Here is a 22,593-nt window from a genome sequence, read left to right on the forward strand (position 1 = left end):
TTTTGATATACATTTTTTGAGTTATTAGCGCCAGCCCTATGGCCAATCTCGATTCTGCACTCGCTCGCCAGCGCCCCCAGACAAAATCAACTGAACTGCAGCCAAATTTTGTATAATGGGGCGAATAGGAAGCGAAACGGCTGTCTGTAAAAGGGCTGTGGCGGAGTCGACGTTCAGCCATTGACAGAAACCAGAGCATGTAACGACGCCATTTTGTTTTTATTAACAACGCCTATTGAAGAACAGTTGATGTGGCATGTTGCATTTTAGCCCACATAATTACACAGAAAATCAACAGAATGCATTTGCTTTACTTGATAAAGGTTATTAAACTAAAACATTTATTTTATCTAAGCTCCTTCCATGCCATAATTGAAGGGCATTTTCTGTCCGCATTATTTTCTATTAATCTATGACAATAATCCATGCACAAAATACCAATAGGCTATATCATTTGTTGGGTAAATAGACTTGAGACTAATTTTGAAACCTAGTTGTTGAAAACGTTGTTCCAAAACAAAATAGCTCCTGAGCACCCTAAAAATATCATTTCTATCTTGTCAAATATAGCTGTTAAATTTAATTTTGAATGAATGAATGAATGTTTATATTAGAATAGTTAGAAAATGTATTAATGAACATATATCAAACAAAAGTCATTTTGAAAGGAAAGTGGTATGGTTAGTGGAGGGAATTCTGGAAGTTTCCTTACTCCATGCTGCACAATAATGTGCACACAGGGCTGATGCGACTTTCACAGAACTGAGCACAGTAGCTCAGATCAGGAGACATACACGGGGAGAGTAACTACTGTATGTGATGTGCCCTTTCCACTTTTATATCGTCACATAGGAAATAGTTGCTTTCTGCTATGTTAAGGTTTGAAATATCTTAGCATTTAATGAGTCCCTAATGATCTGTCTTTAGAGATATTAATTCTTAAGACTTTAACAGCGTGGTTGCTACTCATTTTAGAAATAGAACCACTTCAGATACATTAATTTTTTAAAGAGCTGTTCTGATGGTGAACTGGAGTTTACTTTATACATATAAATCTGAGCTCTGATGTGTAAGTGGTTTAAGTAGATATTTGAAAATTGTATTTCTTAAAATAAGTTCCTTATGGAGATGCTCAGTCTTGTCTGTAGACCACATTACAATCTCTCACCTTCTTCGATCTGCTTTCCCAGTGTTCTTCTGTCTCTTCCTGTGCCAACATTATCACTGAAGCCCATCAAATGTGGCTTGTTTAGTTGAACTAATTACAGGCACAGGAAAGGGCAATGAGGAATCCCAGACTCTGGATTTCACAAGAAATTAATTATCTGCGCTTAATTGATTTTGAATTACTACCAATTGCACGCTGTGTTAATGCTCCATAACTACTACCTAATGCACAATTCTTCCCAGAAAACATTTTGGAAATGATGTGATGAATATCCTGATATGCAAGATCCAAAAAATAATTTTGCCAGCTATATTCATTATCCATTTTGACCATTAATCCCTGATGAGGGCATTGCTCAGTCACAATGAAGTAAAAATGTGTGATTAATTGCTAAATTCATCTAAATACAAAAACATTTTTAAAAAAAAGATACAGATTTCCCTGATAGGCTATCCAATTGTTGAACCTGTTGTATCACTGCTGTCTTTGATGGCTGTAGGAAGCATACCACTAGAATAAGATTACACTTCTTCACAAAATACAGCAGAATCTAATGGCTTGTAACAATTTTTTTTCATTAGATGATCCCCGCCATCCTGGTTATTGGGCCTTTCCTCTGTACCTGTTGCACCAAAATTCATCAAAACACCAAAATGTCCCCTCCCCAAGACATCCTTTGATGTTTTACTTCAAATGACCTGTTCTGTTATTGTTTCTTCCATGATAAGTCAACAGTAAATTAGTCCTATATACATTTCAAGTGTTGTAGGAGGATTTTTTTGCCCACAAAACTGTGCTAACAAAAAAAAATCATTCAAATTCATCAAATTTTATTTATTTTTCTTTCCATCCAATGACATGTGACACAGTGCCATAATCACATTGCAGATCTCACTTTTAGAAGAATTGACCACTTTGATTTTGTTCTCTGAGCTCATCAGTAGTGAGAAACAGAATTACTCTAATACAATCAGAGAATGTACTACATCTAAACACGTTCTAAAAAAACTACTGATTTGCTATTCTTAGACACACCTGATGCAAGTCGTGATTGTAAGTTGCTCTTCACTGGTGGTCCATGCATTAGAATATCCAGCTTGTACAGGTGTAACAAGTTCTAGTTTAATGAAATCTGGCATGGGGGCTTCTATTGAGATGGAGGAATTATGGCTTTACATGCTTTCCAACATTGTGACAAATTAAAAAAGGAAAGACATAAATAAAGCAATAATTTATCAGGCTGAAAAAAATGCATTGAATTTGTCACAGTGTATTGAATTAATCAATTACCCTAATGTGAAAATTTATCAAACTGTTTTATAATGGAGCCAAATCTTTTCTTTAAGTTGCTAACTAATCAAAGTTTTCGTGAAAAATGAATAAATCATTGATGTCTAAATCACTGTTTTTTAGTTGCATTAAAATAGTTTCTTTAAAGTTAATTTGATTTCTGTTTTTTTTTTTCACTAATAGCCTCAAAATGTATTTTTCATCAGAAAATAAACTGCAACTAATAGTAAAAAGTTATGAGCATGTCTTGGCACGGTTTTATCATTACTATCATTACTAATACTGTACATTCAAAAACTCTACTTGTGTATGACAGCGTGCAAATTCTTCAGCATTTTTATAACATGGAGGAAAGGAAAGGAAACGATGCCAAAACAGCTGTACGTTCATTCAAGTACGTGATATTCAACAAGGAAAACTGGGAGACAAAAGTTTAAATGTTTAGTCGGCACACTCCTTTAAAAGGCATACAACAGCAAGATGAATAATTATTTTTATACAGAATCCATCAATTTGGAAGCCAGAATTCTAAAAGCAGCAACAGAGTAAGTCCTTACATATTGTTCAAAGGATGCTATAGTTTACATGTCATGAGTAATTAAACATATGCATTTCAGACATGTAAGCATACCAGAGGTGCCATACAAATCCTTGCGATAGCATTACCTAAAATGATGATATAGCACAGGATGACTTCTTTTGTATCCATCAATGCCGACTGCAGAAAACAAGAAATGGGAAGAAGAATTTGACCTTTGCTCTCTTTGATTTTTATTTTCTACTACTGCATTGCTTTTCGGCCTTTACTGTGTATTTTCTAGACACATGCAAGCACTTCTGCATTTGTTGCTGCCGGAGAAGCATTCAACTTAAATGTCTTCAAATATGAATACGGCACAAAAGACTAAACGGTCTTCTGTGCTTTCTGCCTTTAAAGCACTGAGCTACTGTAAACATTTACTTTTGCATTCATATGTTTTCCCTCTGTTGGCACTCCATATCTTTGCCCTTTTGGGAGCCCACTGTTTATTGATGGATAGCAGTGAGTCTGAAACTGCTTTTGCAAACTGTAATCCACTTTAAGCAGGTCAAATGCCTTATCAGAAGATTTCATTCCCAAAACAAAGGCACTGAGTGGAAACATGAAAACAATACATGATATTAGAGGCAAAAATAGGACTACTTTCCTCAACTGATAAAGCATGAAACACCATAATCTTACTGGTGTGAGTTTTATAATTTGTATTTTTCTTAATTGTAGAATTTTCTGTCCAATTATCTATATAATTTAATTTAAAGCTGCGGTCGGCAACTTTTTTTTAGTCATATTAGCTTGAACTGTCATGGGATTCTGGAAGTAGAATATTAAATAGGCTGTTTAGGAAAAATAACTAAATCTGTAGCTCCCTCTGAAGCCTGTAATCGTGCTTGCAAAAATCGAGCGCTCCCGGCTGTTTTTAACCAATCACGTTAGGGTGGAGGAATCCTACCTGTCAATCACAGCTTGTGCACACGCTGCTGAGCGTGAGTCTGCCCCAGCTTGTGTGCTCGCACACTGGTGTGAACTCACGTGCACAACCTCGTCCACAGAGGGGGAGGGGTTTGGGGGGCGATTCGGAGCTTGGTAGAGGTTGGGGGAGGGACCTGAAAGTTGTATCAGTTCGAATTTTCCGACTTTAGACTCGCAATTTTGAAAACTTGCCGACTGCAGCTTTAATTGAGCAATTTCACTTTTACACACAAGGACACAAAGAGTACCAAGAAATATGACATCGCTCGGTATGATTGCAGACAAAATGATGCATCAAAAGAAAAAGAAAAAACTGTCAATGATTGCTTTAAATTGCATTGAACATGTTTGATCCAATGTGCAATATAGATTACTTCATTTCATAGACGTTTGGAGAGCAGGCAGGGTGGGGGTGTGGATGCAGGGGAAAGGTAATGGTCAGTAGATGAGAGGTTTTCTGGTCAGGTTAAAGGTCACTCTCTCCATAGAGGGCAGTGGAGAAGGCAGTGTAGTCTAGTGCTCCTGGTGGTGCTCCAGAGGCAGCGTAAGGTGGCATCCTCATGATGCAATACTCTGCTTGTTCAGGAGGAAGCTCTCTCCTAAGCTCATCCACAAGTATGTAGGGCTGTGGTGGTAACAAGAAAATTGTATTCAGTTTTCATCCAAACTCTTCCCTTTTCCATTTTGTGTTCATGAACAAGATAGATTATAAAGGAACATGACAAACACTTGGAAATAATAGGCAGCATTGGCTTAAAATATCGGCCCATATGTCCGCAAGCCACAGCAGCCGAAACGCATGCACTTACCTTATCAGTTGCCAGGATACGGAAGGATGCCACAACCTGCTCAGAGGTGTCTGTATCCGCAGTTTCTCTGGTCATAAAGTCAATGAAAGACTGGAAGGAGACAATTCCAGTACCATTTGGGTCTACCAGGATCATTATACGGGCAAACTCCACCTCTCCCTAAGACAGACGTGATTGTAGAATGAGAATATGTGCATACATTTACAGCAAATAGCCTCAAACACCCAGTGTTAAATACCATACCAAGTCATAACCCATGGAGATGAGGCAGGCTCTGAAGTCATCCGTTTCCATTGCTCCATTCTTCTTCTACAATCAGATGCCAAATTTCAAGTACATGAAGGAAACGTTGAGTCAGAAAAGATTACAGGGAAAGACATCCAGAACATTTGCCAGCAATATTTCAGGACTAAATCCTACAGGTATTTGCCACATCCAGTTATTTTCTTGTCTCTCAAATAAAATGCTGCCAAAACTCTAGATGCAAAGCACCTGCTTTATGTTCTAATAGATATCATCAAGAAGCATTCTTTCTACTTCAAGCACCAAATATATGCTTGACGTCTTACAGTGTTACAAGGATATTAAAAGTGTAAAATTCCATGCAGAATGACATCTGCCAGCACATTACATGTAATGTTGGGATTGAGCGCACACTTGAAAGTACATACTATACAACAGGGCACACAGAAGTTGTATACAAATACATTCTTATCAGTAAACAGCAATATGTTGCATGATTTTGAATGAAAATTAAAACATTTTTAGGGTGAATTATCAAGGCTGTTAAACTAGCAAGGTGGAGCAGAGCTGCTGGAATAACAACAGTATCAATCATTGTGGTTCACACTCCACAGAACAATTGCAGCTAGTGTTTCAAATCAATTTTTTGCAATAATTTGTGATGCCCAAGGTAGAAGTGTTGAATATTCATTCACCCTCTCAATCAGAAATTACTTATCGGGTCAGACGCAGAACAGTGCACCTGCTTGGGTTAGGGTTAGGATTTAAAGTACACAAAGACCACTTGGCTGATCTCGCTGCTTTTGATCCAGCAGAGCCTATTGGTGTCAAAAAGACACCAAAAGGCTCTTGCGACATGAAATGGTGGTAAGCTGTACCCTGTCAAAGTGGCTGAAAGATGATCTGAACTCTTTCATCTGCTGCTGGCTGATGCCCTTGGCATCTCGGGTCAGGATCTGGGTCTCGATCTCATTGATGGTTCGGGCAATGGTTGTGAGGAGCTGCTCCCATCCAACACGGATGTGCTGTTGATGATGTGACAGAGCATATTGAGAAGGCAAATCTGGACCATCTGACTTAATAATGAATACATATAAAACCTCTTAGTCTTCATCTATTCTGATAAACCTATCTATACAATATATTTGTAATTTCTAACTAATAGTGCATGTATGTTAGAGCTGCATGCAACTCCTGTTAATCTAAATATGCATATATTAGTAACAATGTTTTCTACTGCCCTGTACCTCCATGGTGTAGTTTGTGTGTTTGTTGTCAAACACAAGTGATTCTTGGATTAGCTGGTGGTCGCCCTCCAACTTGTCGATGTTGGGTTTGTAAGCAACAATGACATGCTCAAATTGCTTAAGCTGGGTCATCTGGTCCTCCAATGTGCCACCAATCTCCAGGGAGCAGTGCCCAATTTCCTGTCAGAATAACACATGCAACAGGGTCAACTGAATTTTAGGAGCAATTTAGATCTTAAGATGTCCATCTAAAGATCTGATGCTTTGCTCCCTGATACTGCAGGGAGGTATTTACTTTAACTAACAAAATTCTGTTACGATCTGTACTTAATGTACTTTGCATCATTCTATGATCTGAAAAGTCACCATGACTATATCTCTATTTTGAATAACAAATTTGAAAATATTCTGAAATGATAAATATATTATACGTAAATTGGATGTTAGATTTCTATATAATCAAAACCTCCATCCTGGTTTGAATCCAAGGTCCAATGAGATTAGCCTGGGCAGCAAACTGTCGTCTCAGCCTTTCATGGGCATGCTGGCGAGCCATTTCCTCCTGGAGGGCTCCATCTCTCTGGGGAACCAGCTTCTTCACCTAAAATGAAACAAACACAGAGGGTTGGATATTATTACTAAGCTCACTCTCCCAAATAAAGTCTGAGGCATTAAACAAAATTATGCTAGTATATTTTGATTATTACACTTAAAGGTGGGGTATGAGATCTTGGAAAAACTGTCCCTGCAAGCTATATTTTTGAAAATACACAACCTTGCCTCTCCTTCAGCCCACCCCTCGAAACCACCTCTTCAAAACACATGAACGAATCACGAGTCTGTGAACGCGCAGGGGGGAGGGGGGCTGACGGTTGATTGGCATGTCAGAATCCAATAGAAGTAACTCTCATCATTACTTCTATTGGTCAGACATTTCCTCTTGCTACACCCTCTACAATGGACTAAAAGATTTTTTTTTTTTTTCCAAACATTCTATTTTAGTGGGTGCAATGGGGTCGTGAGGAGGTTTTCAGACAATATGATAAAAAAAATGCTCCAGAAAACATCTCATACCCCACCTTTAAACCTTACTGGCTTTGTAATAAAATGTTAGAGCCCTTATTCATTTTATTATAAAATGAAAACTCTGCTCTCCATGCTTAAAAATTAATGGACAAACAATCTAAATGCCTACATGTATACATATTTGTGCAAATGAGTTTTAAAAGCGTAGCTACCTTCTCCCACTTGTTGAGAAGCTCTTCTGTTGCAATGGTGCTGTAGGGGTTGTTAATGTTGGCCTTGATCCCATAGCTCTGGGAAATTTTCTGCACTTCATTGTGGATTCCCAAGATGGCCTGTCTCTCTGCATCTGCCTCAGGCAGAGTGGCTTTGAACTGCTCGTGAGCTGCGATTAGACTCTGGAAGAGAAAGTGGGTTGCAAGGTTGTTACCTGGACTCGGCAGTAATTTCACAAAATTATATTCTAATATAAATTTTCAGGGGAGTACTGTAAGCTTACCTGGACCTCTTCAATAGTATGAACTATGAACATGTCCTGCAGATCCTCCATGGCTCCTTCCATCCAGTTGTTGAAAGGAGCTGACCTCTTGGCAAACTCTAGGAACAACTGATCAATAGTCTCCAGCAACTTCTCTGTGCGCTGAGAAGTTTAAATATAATACATGAAACATTACCTAACAAAGTCCTCATACATCTGAAATAAACATTACCTCACCCATTTTATAGAATAAAGCCATGATGCATCACATTACCTTTGCCATGTTAATCCCCCCCCAAACTCTGGTTGTTCTGCCAGAGGCCTTGCCCACAGGCATGAGTAGAATGTGGAGCAGGCAGTCAGAGAGAGACAGTCCCCCATCATTGTCATTTAGACTTAATCCTTGGCACTCTTCCCAAGCCCTCACACATTTGCAGGTCTGGAGTGACCATCAAGGATCAGGCTAGTGGGCTTTGAGCCAGTCACTTCCTGGACAAAGCTGTATCTGCCACCACCCCCAATATGGGGTCAGGGATTTTAAAGGGATCTGTTTAGGTCTTTACTCGTCATGCTGAGATGTTAGTCTTGAAACAAGCTTGGCCAAAAAAAATTTTTTAACAAAGATGCTAGTCACCTGCCTGCTTGATACCTGTCAAGCTCTTTGATCATGCTAACCTCCAATGACTCTCTCCTCTTCTGAGTCAGAGTTCCTAACTTGTCCCAAGAATCACAGATGCTCTGGCAGCGTTGGTTCACTGAAGCAATATCATGGAAATCCAGTTCACTGGAAAAGAAGCAAACCACCGTTTTAGCTTTTGTTGTCAACATGTGCCCAAGCTACCATCTCCAACCCCTGCCAAAATAAAGGCTTGGGGCAGTCAGAACTTTCAAAAGAAACAAAGCCAGATCAGTGTTCATTTAACTTTTTATTGAATTCAAGAAGCAAGCAACAGAAAGACAGTAAACTGCAAGCATTACTGGAGTCACTTTCCTCTTGGCTTCAAGTTGTTTGACAGAGCTAGAATCTACCAAAATCCCTGGACTTGATCCCAGTCACTGGGTGCCTGGGTTTGGATGGGGTCAGAGTTGGCAGAAGATGAAAAGTGGTACGTATCATAACCAATCTGGCTGGAACGATCTTTGCTGGTCTCGTAATCTGACTGAACATGGGTCACTGTGCCATGAGGAAGCTGACCAGTTAAGAAGAGGTAGAACAGATTGGGGATAGCTGGTGGCACGGGGCCTGATGAGAAAGAACTTTGCAGCTCACCTGGGGCATATGGAGGCACTGGCATGAAACTATCATCCTCCGTTTCATGCTCAAAATTTCCATGTTCATAGAGGGAGGAAGAGGTAGTCAACGCACCACCCTGATAAATAGATGGTGGTGGAGGGGGGAATGGTGGCGGCACCACAGAGTCCATGACCTGCCGGGTTTCACTGTTTGAATTACCCTGGTCCAAGCCTGCTTGAAAGTGATGAAGATCACCTGGCTGATAGACAGGTGAGACGTTAATGCCAGGTCCAGACTGAGAATTACCAGACCCAAACTGAGCAGGTGTAGGATCCTCCACCGGTAGTGCACCAAGCGTAGAACTGGAAGCTGGAGTATAGACTACAGGATTCTCTTTACCAGCCATCCAGGATTCACGTGGGTTGGAAGCAGCATCAGGCAGATTTTGTGGGGAATGATTTGCCACCCATGGTGTAGGAGCTTGTGGATTGGAGGGAGGATTAGGAAATGCTCTTTTGGGAGGCTGAGCCACCCAGTTGGTAGGGCCTTCTGGGTCAAGAAAAGTCACCTTCTTTTGGGGAACATCAACAACCTGTGACACAGCAGGAACTTGTGGATTAAGAGGTGAGCCTGGCAGGTTTTTTCGTTGGGGTCTAGCAACCACCCACACAGTTTGAGCTGGCTTGCTAGTCCTAGGATAAATGGCTGGATAGGGAGCATTTTGGAGACCAACATTCACTACCCTGCTGGAGCTGCCCTCATCAGGATTGTGCTGGTTCCAACCTATTGGAAAAGGGATACATTCATGATAGAATTTAGAGTGGTAACACTGAATGAGAAGTTTAGCACATTAAAACCTGAGGGAGGAGTACTTACTTTTAGGAGGATAACAATAGACATTCCAGCCTAACAGAGAAATGAGGATCAACTGGCTAGAAAAGGAAAACAGCATGGTCAAAATCTTAAAATGAGGAAGCCATGAATGAAGGAGAGCCAGTGATTAAACAACATAGATCCCTTACATACCTTGCAAAATCCCAGGATGCCATTATGCTTGTCAGCTGATTCACTTCCTTCCATCCACAGAGTGCCGATTAAATATGAAACAGGAAACACTCAGAGACCAACCCAAGATTAGGAAGTTAATGACTCACAGGTGTCTATCATTGACAGCTGATTGAAAACTCCAGCAAGTGTTTTCAATCAGCCAACCACACCTCTCACCTTTCTTCTTAGATATAATTTAGTGACAGGCAATTATATAATAATATTTTGATACATATATACACACTTCATTCTACAGTGGTTTTGTCGTCATTCTTTTTTATCCTCCATTGTATAAAATGTGAATGCACAAAACATGAGCTGTTTTTGGACCAATGAACTGTAGCATTTTGGTGGTGAAAGCAGTGCAACGCTGTGCACGTTTGTTGATGGTCATCTGTGGAATTTGGCCAGGCAAACAATGCTCTAAAAGTGATACAGTGGGTGCAGCCAATTAACAGTTCAGATAATATTAACAAGGGAGAAAGAGACACCAAGACTGCATCAGTTTACTTTGCTTTCCCCTTCTTGTTCCCCACATAACTGTAAGCATCTGCGACAAGGAGTGCATACTTTAGTTCCTGTGCAATGGCAGCAATCTGCTCCACTCTGTCCTGATGGGCTGCCAAGTCACTCTCGAAGGCCTCGTGTTTTCGAAGCAATGCTCTGATTTCGATCAAGGTGGCTGTTTCATAGTCCTTCTGGGAAAGGATCAGCTCTTTACCTGAATATCACACAGGGGAAAGAAACAATGTAACTAATAGGTTTAATCAAAACAGAGGCCTTATTTAGTCATCACAGATGTTGAGAATATCTTGTTGAAAACCATGACCAGTTGATTGCATTGGACAGACTCTAAAATCTTTAATTACATCTCATTAGGAAGCCTAAACAAACCGAGGTTAAAAGAAACACTGAAAAGCAGGCTGAGAGGCAGGAATACAGATGGACGTAGATAAACAAAGACCTCATAAATCAAGATGAACAGACATTCAAAATGGTAGGCAGAGCAGTGAAAAATAGAGGAGAAATTATCTAAATATACAAATAAAACTGACCACTGGCCCAGTTCTCGTGATTGGTGGCTTTTTGGCGGAACTTTTCTGCCAAGTGGTCCAGCCTCTCCAGCCTACGAATCTCTGTAAGTAGCCACTCCTCAAAGCCTTTCTCCGCTTGTTCCAGGCCCTGCCATGCACTGGCTATATCCTGTGAACACAATGAATGTGGAAAATCACACTTTAAACTTACTCACATTAGATATTTTGAATTGTTCCTTAAAAAAAATTTTTTAGGAACAACGATGATCAAAGTTGTAAAAAGTGTAAAAGAAAGTAAGTAAGGATCGGCTATAAGACTAGGCATAAAACATTCACACATTCAAAAACACTACTCTGAATCTGTGAACTAAAGAAAGAATCTGAGCTTGTGGCTTACAGAAACCATTTTTCCTTCAGAGGGCATAAAAGCAGGGCGATTGCTGATGCGCAACTTAGTCTGCAGGGTGTTGAAGTTAATCTCCAGCTGGCACTTCTCCTGCACTTTAGGGGGCTTGTGTTGGCGTCTATAGTCCCTGAAGTCCTCCAGCTTCCGCTGCATCTCCGCCATGGTCTTCTCTGGGGTCCGGTTCTCCAACCAGGGAGTGGTGCGGCGGATCCACTCCAACAGCTGGGAAAGACAATGACAATATGGAAATAAGCGGATAGGAAAGAAAATTCTATATTAAGGTAGACTCTGATGAATAATTTATGCTATCTGCCGATGGGTCTGCGCTTATCGCAGCAATTGGATATATAATTGGTGAAAAAAAAAATTCTTTAACCTAAATCTATGTTGGTACTTTTATTTTGAGCTTTTTACATGGACTGTAAGACACAAAAGGGAGTATGTGCCGTTTTTATCACTTTACACAAAGTATTTGACTTTGAAAAATAAAGTTTTCATAACGAAAAGCATCATTGTGATATTTGTTTTTGAATAAACTTTACCTCACTGGCCAGTCTCTCATATTCCTCCATCAGTTTCTCATTTTCTTGGTTTACACCAAGCACCTTACAGATCCTGTTGGCAGCCGTCTCTGCCTGAGACCACAGGGCAAGAGAATATAATTAAATCAGCAGAGTAGGACAAGCTCCCATTGATCCCTTATTATCATATCATCCAAAAACCATTATCCTCACAGCACATTTGCTGATCAGTATGCCATGTCAAAATCAGATTGACTGTAGGTTTTTGCACCTGACTGTGTTCTCAGAAAACATTTGCACGGTGAGTCATCAAAAGAAAAATTAATAAGTTATGAGGCAGCTTTAACTTCTGTACCTGCTCGGCTCCAGCAAAAGCGTGGTAAAAGCAGGACATGTAGGTCATGATAGCTCTCTCATCAGGCTTGGGGGTGTTGATTATATCTATTGCAGCAAAAAAATAGAAAGATAAGGGAGAGAGAGAACCAAGTTGACACTACAACTAATCTGAATCCCAGCAGACAGAAATGCAACATCTATTTAAATTATACTTTGTTTGATTTCCAATTTGATGTGCTGTGGGTTCAATTATCTACCAAATGTCCCATTATGGTTATACAACAGATGTGAGATGATATATGAAGATTATCTGTTAAAAAGAAAAGGGGTGGGGGGGTTTGGGGGACTGAAACACTGTATAGCTGCTGGTTATTCCTCAGTGAAGGATACAACTGAAAAATCAAATGAAGTTTTTAGCAGGCAGGCTCACCTCCTATACAGTACTTTAGAAAAGTCTTGAGCCATGCCTCATTTATTCCCTGGAAAATGTGAAATAGGAGCAGTGGTTTATTGTCACAAACGTCAAGCGTAATTTGAACAGTTTTAACGAGCTTGAAAGTCAATATTTGGTATAAGCTCCTTTATTCTTCAGCCTGAACCCTCTTAGACAAGCCTTCTTGTAATGGCTTTCTTTAGTCTTCAGGAACAGTTCTTCAGGCTTCTTGAAGGACATCCCAAAGCTCTTCGTTAGATGTTGGCCATATTTTGTTCTGTTGCTCTGTCAAGATGATCCCACACTGCTTCAATAATGTTGAGGTCTGGGCTCTGGGGAGGATTCACTCCTCCATAAGACCTGTTGCCACTGATTTTCAGTCCACTTCTTGTTCTATTTGGCATACCTCAGCCTTTTTCTCCCTGTTTCCCTTCCTTAAGAATGGATTGTTGTGAGCTAGCCTTTGTCGGTTCTTTGCAGGATTTTTCCTGTTTCTTCACAAAATAAGTTTTAAATAATTTAAAAAATAATTTAAATTTAAATTTATCCCTATGTCCTTCATATATAGCAAATTGACAATAAAATAAACTTGAAATACTTGTCTGTTTTTTTAAGGACATACTGTTATCTTGGGCTTTTTTGTAGATACAACCAAAGAAACGGAAATAAAAATGGTATGACTGGTATGAAAATGAGTGAAAAAACTGCCACTGTCCAAAGAATAACTTTGAAAGACCTTCAGAGAAGCTGAAGAAATGTTGCTCAAGATCGATGACAAGATTTGAGGAGAGTCTGGCTCCTTGGAAGCAAATTATAAAGCAATGGGGGGTGGCTCAAGACTTGTGCACTCATACTGGGCTGGGCTGCAGTTCTGTCGCAGAAGACATTACCTTCTGCATCCAGCATTTTAGGAATGTCCAGGTGTTTTTCAGCTATGTCAAAAGCCAGGTTCAGGTTCCCCAGAGGATCATCCTAAAAAAAGAGAAACAAAATTTGACATCATTGCACAGCAGTTGTAGACTTAAAATGCCATTGAGTTGATTTCCATGCAGTTGAGGACCCCATAGTGAAAGCTTTTTATACATCCACATGCACATTTAAAGGAATTCAAAGATCACATTGACATTTTCTAGTCATAAGATTTAAAAGTCCAGTAAAACAAACCAAGTCTTCAGAGAAAAGGCAACTGTTAGCTGCTTTTTTTTTAATCTTTTCAAATCTATTACATTCATAAAATATTCAACTGAAAAAGAAATATTATCTAAATTCTTTGATCATTTACATATTTTGATAAAGTTATTCCTATTTTAGTATTCAGCATGTAAGTGATGCCTTAGAGGTTTGAGATCATGACAGAAAAGCAAATCTTCATTATTCTGAATTATCTGCTATATTTAGGCTACTTTACAAATTAGTTACATGACTAATTTGTAAATTATCTATGTGAAACTTTGATCACTTATTGAGCTTGTTGATGAATCAAGTACTTTATCACTGCAGTAAATAATTAAATGCGGTATTGTACATCTTGTATTTTATTTAAGTGACAAATTTAATCCGATTTTACCCTCACACAAGTGATTCTCAAAGCAGATACCAAAGGTTTTAACCAAGTGAGAGTGGTGCACTCAGCTGACAGCTGACATCAAACCCTTTGCTGTAAAGGGGGCCATCAGGGAGAGCACAGAGGGGTAAAAAGATCATGCTATCATGCAGCTACTACTGCCCAGTCTCTGTAACACTGTTCCATAAAGGTGGAGGGAAAGCCTCTACACGACAGAGCCAGCTGCTCACAGATCCAGTGGAGGATATATAGATGAATGGAGGAGTGGATGGAGGAATCGAGGGATGGATGGACAGAAGAATATCCCGACCTTTCGGTGTGGGTGGGTGTGCGCCTGACTAGAGATTTCTCAGCAGGCTGTAACAAGCTTAACGAACACGCTCATCTGGAGCCAGACTCAACAGCTGCCTGGATCACAATGCAACTGTCTCCTGGCAGCATGAGCAGAACCGAAAAGTCAAAGTGTGACTGTGTGTGTGAAAATGTATGTCAAAGATATAGACTAAGTGAGAAAAAGGCAGTGCAGAGCACCATTCCTAATTATGAAATTAATACAACCCTTGCAGAGACACCTAGGATTTGACTAAGAAATATCACAGTAGTCACTTCACAGACATCTCACTGACATTTATGAGGACCGGAAAAGCCTGTAAATGGAGGACACTGCGTGACTGCAGAGGTAAAGCTAAGCCTGAGCTCTGCAAGGACTAGTGCTCATGTTTCTGGGAATGTCCAGGGTCAAGTTCATGTCACGCCACTGAGTGGTGTGCTGAAAAGTGAGTGACTCTGTTTCCAAAACAAATCAAAATGTCACTCTTCGTAACCAGCCATGGTGTTCCCCTGCTATACATTTACAGTACAAGGACACATTTGGCGTGGGTAAAGTAAATTACACTATTTGTGGCCAGCTATGCAGGCTCTCCTGAATGTACTCTTTGGCTCTCAATTTTGCTTTTCAGGCATTAATTCAATAAACCCCCCCATGAACCCTGACAGGTAACATTTGAGATTTGAGGAGAAGAAAAACTGTTTCATAAAGAATCACACTTGTAGGAGGAAGACTTGACACCTCAACTATTGTTGCAGCAGGCATGGACTTTCCATCTGCCTAAGACAGCACCTTTTTCTAGGAGGCAAATTGTGATTTACATTTGCATTATTGTTTCCTGACAGACTTGGAAGGGTTGTCTGCTATGCTCTCGAGCCCTGCAGCAAATAAGCAGCTCACTGAGGCCCTCATCTGTCAATTAACAACCACTGACAATCCCGTTCATTCTCTACACCACATCGCTTGAGTTAAATATACATACTGATATGCTGGAAAATTATGTACATTTGGAATGCATGAGAAAAGTCACTTCAGGGTCTGTCAGTGAGGAGAGGCCACACATGCTCACCATTAAATCCAATCTTGCGCAAAAACACGCTTAAAAATAAAAGGCAGCAGTCTTTTTCATGCCAATTATGAAATGTCATCTAATAGCTTTACTTAGGAATGATGAAGCATGAGATGAGACTAAGTGAATGCGCTTAGGATAAAAATATTCTGCTGTGAGGACGAGACATCCATAAATTAGAGTAGCATTATAACCATTAGCAAAATAACGACTGCGGAGATGACTCCCTTTACACAGCTAATTTATTTTAAAGCTACAATATAAATATGTAAACGGTCCCAACAAACAAATTCATATTCAGCTGCTAGTTTGTAATCGACTCCTTATCAAACATTACATCACACATTGATTACATAGTCAGAATGGCAGGCAGGTGAGCATCGAAGGTGAGTTATTAGCATAAATAAAAGGGACGGGGTTTAAAAAACTAAGATGGCATACACCTCTTTCCATAAATATAACATTTTTTTTAGTGCTTCAAATGATGAGCTTCGCAGAATTATTCCGCTTTCATCATGTGTGTCATTCAATCAAATTCACACAGTGGCAAATGTGTTAATTTGGTGGAAATCCATGTGTTAGCGTGCTGAGGTGAAACCCCGCATCCTGGTTATGAGTAAAACCACACGACACCTTGTTGAGCTTAGAGAAGTCGAGGAGGTCGGGTCTGTGCCTGTGAATCAGGGCGCAGAATGCCAGGCCGTCCTTCCAGCTTCACCAGCCAATTAGCAGAGAGAACCAACATGTCAGTTCAAAGAGGGGAGACTTCTGAAGTCCAGGTCCAACATTAACTACAAATGGTGCAGCAGCATTTGGTGGCAGCTTTCATCTGTGTCCTACTCAGGGCTTTATATTTGTGCTGTTTAAAGTCAGCTAAAGTCATACGGGCCCAAGCTATCTCTTTAACCAAATAGCAATTAAACCTCTGAGCCTGAATTCAAGAAGTCAGCACTCACCTGACATGGAAGTTTTGGACATTAACATTCCTGTAGGGGGCAGTCTTTCTCTGACACCACAGCAGAAGCCCTTCCTTGGCAGATGTTTCTGATTAAACAGAGAATTCACTCAAATTCAAACATTGCTAGAATACAATATAAAGCACTACTCTGCAATGATGTTTGATGTCATGGGGAAGAAATACCCCTTTACTTGTAAAACCGATAACCATATTTGGAAATGACATTTACTTACACTTGTAAAAATGAAAGCCTTGACATGCAAATTTAAAATCATCTGAATCAAATTAAATACCTTTGTCAGGGATCTTCTCAACATTTTTCCTTAAAAGTGCAGAGAGCTCCAAGCAGCATTTCTAACATAAAATAGTTTCCCTGAATATATCAAGATTTGAATGATTAAATGTGCTCATCTGTGGCACACCTGCCCCCAGTATTGATAAGCTTTGTGTGCCTATCAGATGGTGCTGTGAATAGGATATTGCTCATGTGAGTTGTGAGTATATAGACGGAGAAAATAAGCTGTTAAAACTGCATCTTGAACTGTATTTACTTACTCAAGAATCAGATAATAAAAAATCTTAAAATGAGAAAATAGTGGATCTAGAATGTGATTTTCAGCCCAATTCTTATGCTAACAAACAGTTTATTTTCCTTGAGTTTGAAACATCCATATGTGTCTCCTTTTTTTTTTTTCAAATGTCGACAGAAAGCAGATTTACATGTTCTGGATAGATTATTTTACCTTCCACAGATATGTCCTGAATGGCGAAGCGGAGGATGATGGTCCAAATCATTCCAAGGGTCATCTTTACATTCCCATCCACGATCTCTGAAATACCAAAGAAAGCTGTTCCAAAAACTTTGCAAAAGACTGTGAAAGAAAGACTATCTCAATACTGAAACCTTTATTCTTTTGAACTCGTGACGGTCTATAGTATATTCATACATACAGAAAGTGTTCAGGTACCTTCAGCTCCGATGGAGACCAGTTTCACTCCTTTACTCGTGATGAACTCCAACGCTTTGTTGACGTTAGCAATCTTGTGAAACCGCATCTTGCCTCTGTCTGGCTTGGGTAACCTCTCTCCTTCAAAAAGAATATCAGTTGAAAGTGTCAGACAGTGCACGGAGGAAAAAAATAACTGTGATGTGGAAACAGGAGGACTTGCTGGAAATATCCTCCTTTAGTGTTCTAACCTGAGATGACTTCCAGAAGCAGCATGAGTTTTAATCCATTCCTGAAGTCCTCCTCAATGTTTTCGATTTGAGTTCCAGCTTTCCTCAGGTGGGAGTTACTCCAGGCTGTGAAGGTCTGACAGGAAAGGGATCCCGAGTTCAGTTCAAATTTGACAGAATAATAGTCATACCAATGCATGAAACTGAAATTCCCAGTTCTGTTATTCTGTTATCGGCTTAAAACACAAGTCCTAAAAGAAAATAACACCTTAACTTAAAGTCTCCTACAGAGAAGATAACATGGATTACACTATAAGCGTGGTAAATCTAAACAAATAAAACTGTGGGAGCTAACAGCTTAACAAGTGTGCATAACAAGACTACATACTGTTAACCTATTTGACCAGGTTAACCTTCAGTGTCACATTAGTGTCCAATTTCAACTTTTCCGACAATAGCTCCACAGCTAACACCAATCAGAACAAATGTACTCTATGTGGCATCCTGAAATACTGTAAATCAAGTTAAGACAGGATCATTATCATTCTCCTATTTTTATAGAGTCTCCCAATTGCCAACAGCAGAGTTCACAGATGCTCAGCACTGTACAGATGAAAGCTGGGAGCCGACCAGAGCACATTCCTGCTGATATAAGGTGTTAAATTTAGACTGCTCTGCTGTGGCTCACGATAAGAGACCGAGAGGAAAAACGCCAAAACGTCACTCCCCGTCAACATGAGTGAAAATGTCACATGGTAACAGAACAAGTTTTCCTCTCACGTCACTTTCTCTCGCTATTTTGCCACTTATAATATGACGCTGATGTGCTACAGCTGCATGGAGATAGCTCTATCACGAAACATGTAGGCTCTTCATCCAGGGGAGGTATGACGACAGGCAGGTTAAAGAACTGAAGGAAGTGCCTGATCATAAATGTTAATGTTTGATGCATGAAAGCTGTTACAATCAACGAGCTGATCAACAGATTGTAAAGCTGTATTAACTCTTTACACTTCCTGGTGGCGTTTTCCTTTTCAACCTCTCACCTTCACACATAAACAATCAACTCTGAATGACAAGCAAGCACTTGTAAGCTCAGTTGAATATGTGCCTATTGTTTGTTACATAGTAATCAACAGAGAACAGTCATTCAGGAAAGGTTGGAGGCATATGCTGGTTTCACAATAGCACATTTAGCTTAACTTCAATTTGCATTTCATCAAACCATTTGGCCTATTTTAAGATTACTGTGTAATAAATCTGACTTCTAAAGTAATGAACATTTTAAATGGGCTACTTTAAACTTTTGCATTTTTGTAATTTTACACTCATGGTTTGATTTAAGTGACATTAACCCTTTAATGTTGGCTATGAGAAAAACTAACTGTAACATTGTGTCTGATAATAATAAAATAAATTGTTTGGATGTTGTCTCTTTTAAAAAGTACCAAAATGTGACAAAGTAATGGCATGAAATAAACTCACTTTTCACTTTAGACGGACAGTTTTAAACAGGTAAGGATGGTTCTGTGAGGTTTGCTCCCACAGATTTGAATGACAAATAGTGATTGAAATGGTTGAGCTGGACATTAAAGGATTAAACTATATTTTAGCCCTTATGCACCCAGTAGGACTGTATATGGGTGCCCAGCTCCACTCAAGCTTCTCCCTTGGGTGGCAGTGCAAAAGTAGAGTATTACAGGCTTTAGAGTCAAGGCCATCGCATTCCACACTCTGAGCCCCTGGGTTGTATGTGACATTGTACTGTTGTCCTCCTTGTTAAAAAACGTGGCCTGCCAGTCCTCCAAATTGGACTCAGCCACTGTCGCAGAACACCACTGCCCACTTTCCAAGTACCCCTACCCTCTCCAGCACTGCTGCCCAGTGACGATTAAAGCTAAAAATATTCATGAATCACATCCAGTGAGGATCAACCCCCTGTCACTGGACTGACTGATGCCTTTGGGGCTTCACTAGGTCAGAAGCTGGCAGGCTGTGTCCAGGAGGATGGAAAAAGTTAAACTAGATGCTTAAAATGTTGGAAAGGCCGAGGATCCTCAATGGATCACCTTGCTTCCTCAAGCTGCTTTTATTCTGATTGAAAGTACAAAACGCGTACTCATTACTTATATTAATGAGACACAGTTCCCTGGCAGTGCAGTCTCTGAAACACGAATGAGCACTAAATTCTTCATCAGTCTCCTTGATAAACCTGAGTCAGGTAATAGATTGACAAAAGGTCCATATAAGCAACATTATTATCCACCGGAGGAGAGCTAGCGTAAGTGTGAACAGGTTTTGAAACAACCCTCCTGCATCACATCTTGATAAGTGAAATTTTCAAAGTGACAAAGAACGGCCCTTAATGGAGCAAACAAAAACACTTTGGCAACGCTACTGCTCACGGTGAAGTCAAGCTGCAGCACAGAGCAGTGTCAAATTAAAGCACCACATTACTATTTCCAATCATTCGTGATGCTTTATCAACTCTGATATTTTTATAAATCTGCTCACACAGGCAAGCACTCTCCAGTGAGCACTCTTTGATTCCAAATTATAATCAGTTAAAGGATAAACACTGAAAATAAAGTTTTGTGAAGAGGGGCCTGCTATCATGTTGCTGGGTCGTGTGACCAAAAATACACATATTGTCATCGCACAGGAGGTTATGGAGGGCATGGGGCTGATGGCCTCCAGAGGCCAAAGAGCTGCAGTTTGAGGCCTAAGCCAATTTTTAAAGACCTAAAACCAATTGACAGTGTGGGAGGCCGGGGCTATATCGAGCTGAGCTGGTGCTGGTACAATATTTCTGCACGGTGTCTATAAACAAAAGAATTCCGCGGCAAGGACACTGGATTAACCCTACTATAATGCCTTTTGGTCCCCAGGTTAAAATTAGATGCAGCGTCCATTCTAATCCCAAGAGCGTCATCATGTGTTTAGAAGCATCTGTTGACAGCTCGCATTCCGCACGTATCAGTGGAGAGGCAGCAGTCTGGAGAGCCGCTGGAAGGCAGAGCTATTGTTAGCTGGTACCCGCCGCATCCGTCCATCAAGCCGCCCTCCCTGGACCCAGGCTGAGTCAAGCCTGTAGCACGTAACTAGACCAGAGCAGGTGGAGTGATGCCATGCTTCAAAATAAAAGTACACGTGAGGCCTTTGCTCTGGCGACTTAAGTTTCAAAAACACAATTTATTTCTCAGAGCCCAGTGTAGGGAGTAAATTTCATGGGTAGATAATGAAAAAAAAAAACAGGCTCCGGGGTGCAGATGTAAAAGCCTCCTAATGAGGATAAGGCATCCACATAGCAAGACACAAAATATCATTTGTGGTCGTGTCCGGCAGAGTATTTTTCAAATGTTTGGCATCACTTCATGGTCATCTCAATTTCTTAATATTGTTTTGTTGTTGTCGTTGTTGAATTTTGTCTTTTTTTTTTTTATTGTCTCAGTGTGATTGCCATAACATATCTATTGTCATTCTACAGATGAACTTTGGTTGTTTCACATCTTTGCAATTTCTTTGGTTTGTGCCGATTAGTGGTTAAATTGTATCTCCTTGAGTCACTTTATTTTCTTCTCTTCATGGTTGTTGTCTATCTCCTCTTAGTTTGTCTCTCTTGCATCCATTTTGTGTCTTATTTTTGCTATTTTGCATATCTTTTGTATCCCACTTGAGCCATTTAGAGGTCTCATTTGGTCATTTTCAATCTCTCTGGAAACTCTATGTCTCCTTCTGGCGATGCATCTCTTTCTCATTGTTCTGTCTCATTTTGGTCATGGTTTCTCTCTTTATGGTCATATTGGTTGTTTTGTGTCTCTTCCTGGGATATATATTTATGGAATAAAACCAGCAACCCCAAACTGTTTGGGTTCCTTGGCCTCTAGGTAGTACCCTGTGTCTGGTGAGTAATTTATCCCCAATAGCTGCTTTAAGTTTATATTCACTGTGAACTGCACAAATAGCTTTACAGATTTACAAACATACTGCCAAATACTCGTGTTTGTGGAAACTGAGAACCAATTTTATTTATTTGCCACACTTTATTAACTCCATTTGGAGGTCTCCAAAGGACGTTTTATTTTGGTAAAAAAAAAAAATAGAAGAAGAACCACAGATACCGGAAGTGAAGTTAACCGCTGTGTGAGTTTGACCAGTTTCAATAGTTGTGCGTGAAAAACGATGTTGCTCGATGCTGTGGAAAATACCTACAAGTTTTGTGTGAAAATGTGACAAAGTTCTTCAGCCACAGATATAATCATGACGAGCAACAACACTGGCAGAGTTTCCCCCTTTTTTCTTTGGCAGGTTTGTAAAGTTAGCAAACTGACAGTTTTATAATTTAAAATAAAAAGACATACTTTCCGTTGTTGCTGCTCCCAGGCCGGGTCCAGCAACATGTCCCTGTCCCATTCATCCTCCTGCAACATGTACACCTCCTCGTAGCCGTTATCATAGTGCACCGTTGTCTCCATCTGGGTCATCATCATCATTGCACCGTTACTTTCTTTTCCCTCGAAACTCAAATGCGCGTTCTCCTCGCAGATGTAGCTGATGAAGTGTAATGCAGAGGACGGGGTAGTTTGCTTGTTTCTCTTCTCCTCCCGGTTGCCCTTGTCCTCCTAACCTGATAGACGTCTAGCCCCGGTTGCCACGGGTGAGCAAATGACAGAATGTCAGTACTGGACTGTCACGTGACGCCCTCATACCTTCCCCCA

At 40.1% G+C, this 22,593-nt stretch overlaps 2 protein-coding genes across 2 annotated transcripts; both read right to left on the bottom strand.

The window, feature by feature from the left end:
* Window positions 1-1,981: 1,981 nt before the first annotated feature.
* LOC142395963 (alpha-actinin-2) lies at window positions 1,982-22,553 on the bottom strand. Its single transcript, XM_075478514.1, has 21 exons — window positions 22,237-22,553; window positions 17,897-18,011; window positions 17,667-17,786; window positions 17,442-17,528; window positions 16,697-16,784; window positions 16,374-16,452; window positions 13,670-13,751; window positions 12,366-12,451; window positions 12,032-12,124; window positions 11,481-11,711; window positions 11,105-11,252; window positions 10,620-10,770; window positions 8,444-8,552; window positions 7,790-7,930; window positions 7,506-7,688; window positions 6,734-6,868; window positions 6,268-6,447; window positions 5,899-6,045; window positions 5,021-5,086; window positions 4,778-4,936; window positions 1,982-4,593 (listed from the first exon to the last, which is right to left on the bottom strand). The coding sequence occupies exons 1-21, from the start codon at window positions 22,366-22,368 to the stop codon at window positions 4,435-4,437; spliced, it is 2,691 nt and encodes an 896-aa protein (XP_075334629.1). The 5' UTR covers window positions 22,369-22,553; the 3' UTR covers window positions 1,982-4,434.
* Window positions 8,559-10,613, bottom strand: LOC142395991 (uncharacterized). The gene is made up of 3 exons (XM_075478543.1): window positions 10,029-10,613; window positions 9,879-9,934; window positions 8,559-9,785 (listed from the first exon to the last, which is right to left on the bottom strand). The coding sequence occupies exons 1-3, from the start codon at window positions 10,049-10,051 to the stop codon at window positions 8,794-8,796; spliced, it is 1,071 nt and encodes a 356-aa protein (XP_075334658.1). The 5' UTR covers window positions 10,052-10,613; the 3' UTR covers window positions 8,559-8,793.
* Window positions 22,554-22,593: the final 40 nt, after the last annotated feature.

The sequence above is a fragment of the Odontesthes bonariensis genome, chromosome 2 (genome assembly GCF_027942865.1).
Source record: "Odontesthes bonariensis isolate fOdoBon6 chromosome 2, fOdoBon6.hap1, whole genome shotgun sequence".
NCBI classification, from domain to species: Eukaryota; Metazoa; Chordata; class Actinopteri; order Atheriniformes; family Atherinopsidae; genus Odontesthes; species Odontesthes bonariensis.

Bases quoted from the DNA above. Each gene is read 5' to 3' on its own strand.
- LOC142395991 (XM_075478543.1), bottom strand. From the start codon at position 10,051: ATGGCATCCTGGGATTTTGCAAG. The intron at 9,935-10,028 runs GTATGTAAGGGA...TTCCTTTTCTAG, and splicing joins GCATCCTGGGATTTTGCAAG to CCAGTTGATCCTCATTTCTC. The intron at 9,786-9,878 runs GTAAGTACTCCT...CTTTTCCAATAG, and splicing joins CTATTGTTATCCTCCTAAAA to GTTGGAACCAGCACAATCCT.
- LOC142395963 (XM_075478514.1), bottom strand. From the start codon at position 22,368: ATGATGATGATGACCCAGATGGAGACAACGGTGCACTATGATAACGGC. The intron at 10,771-11,104 runs GTCAGTTTTATT...TGTGATATTCAG, and splicing joins TCACGAGAACTGGGCCAGTG to GTAAAGAGCTGATCCTTTCC. The intron at 8,553-10,619 runs GTATGCACTCCT...CTTCTTTTCCAG, and splicing joins GCCATTGCACAGGAACTAAA to TGAACTGGATTTCCATGATA.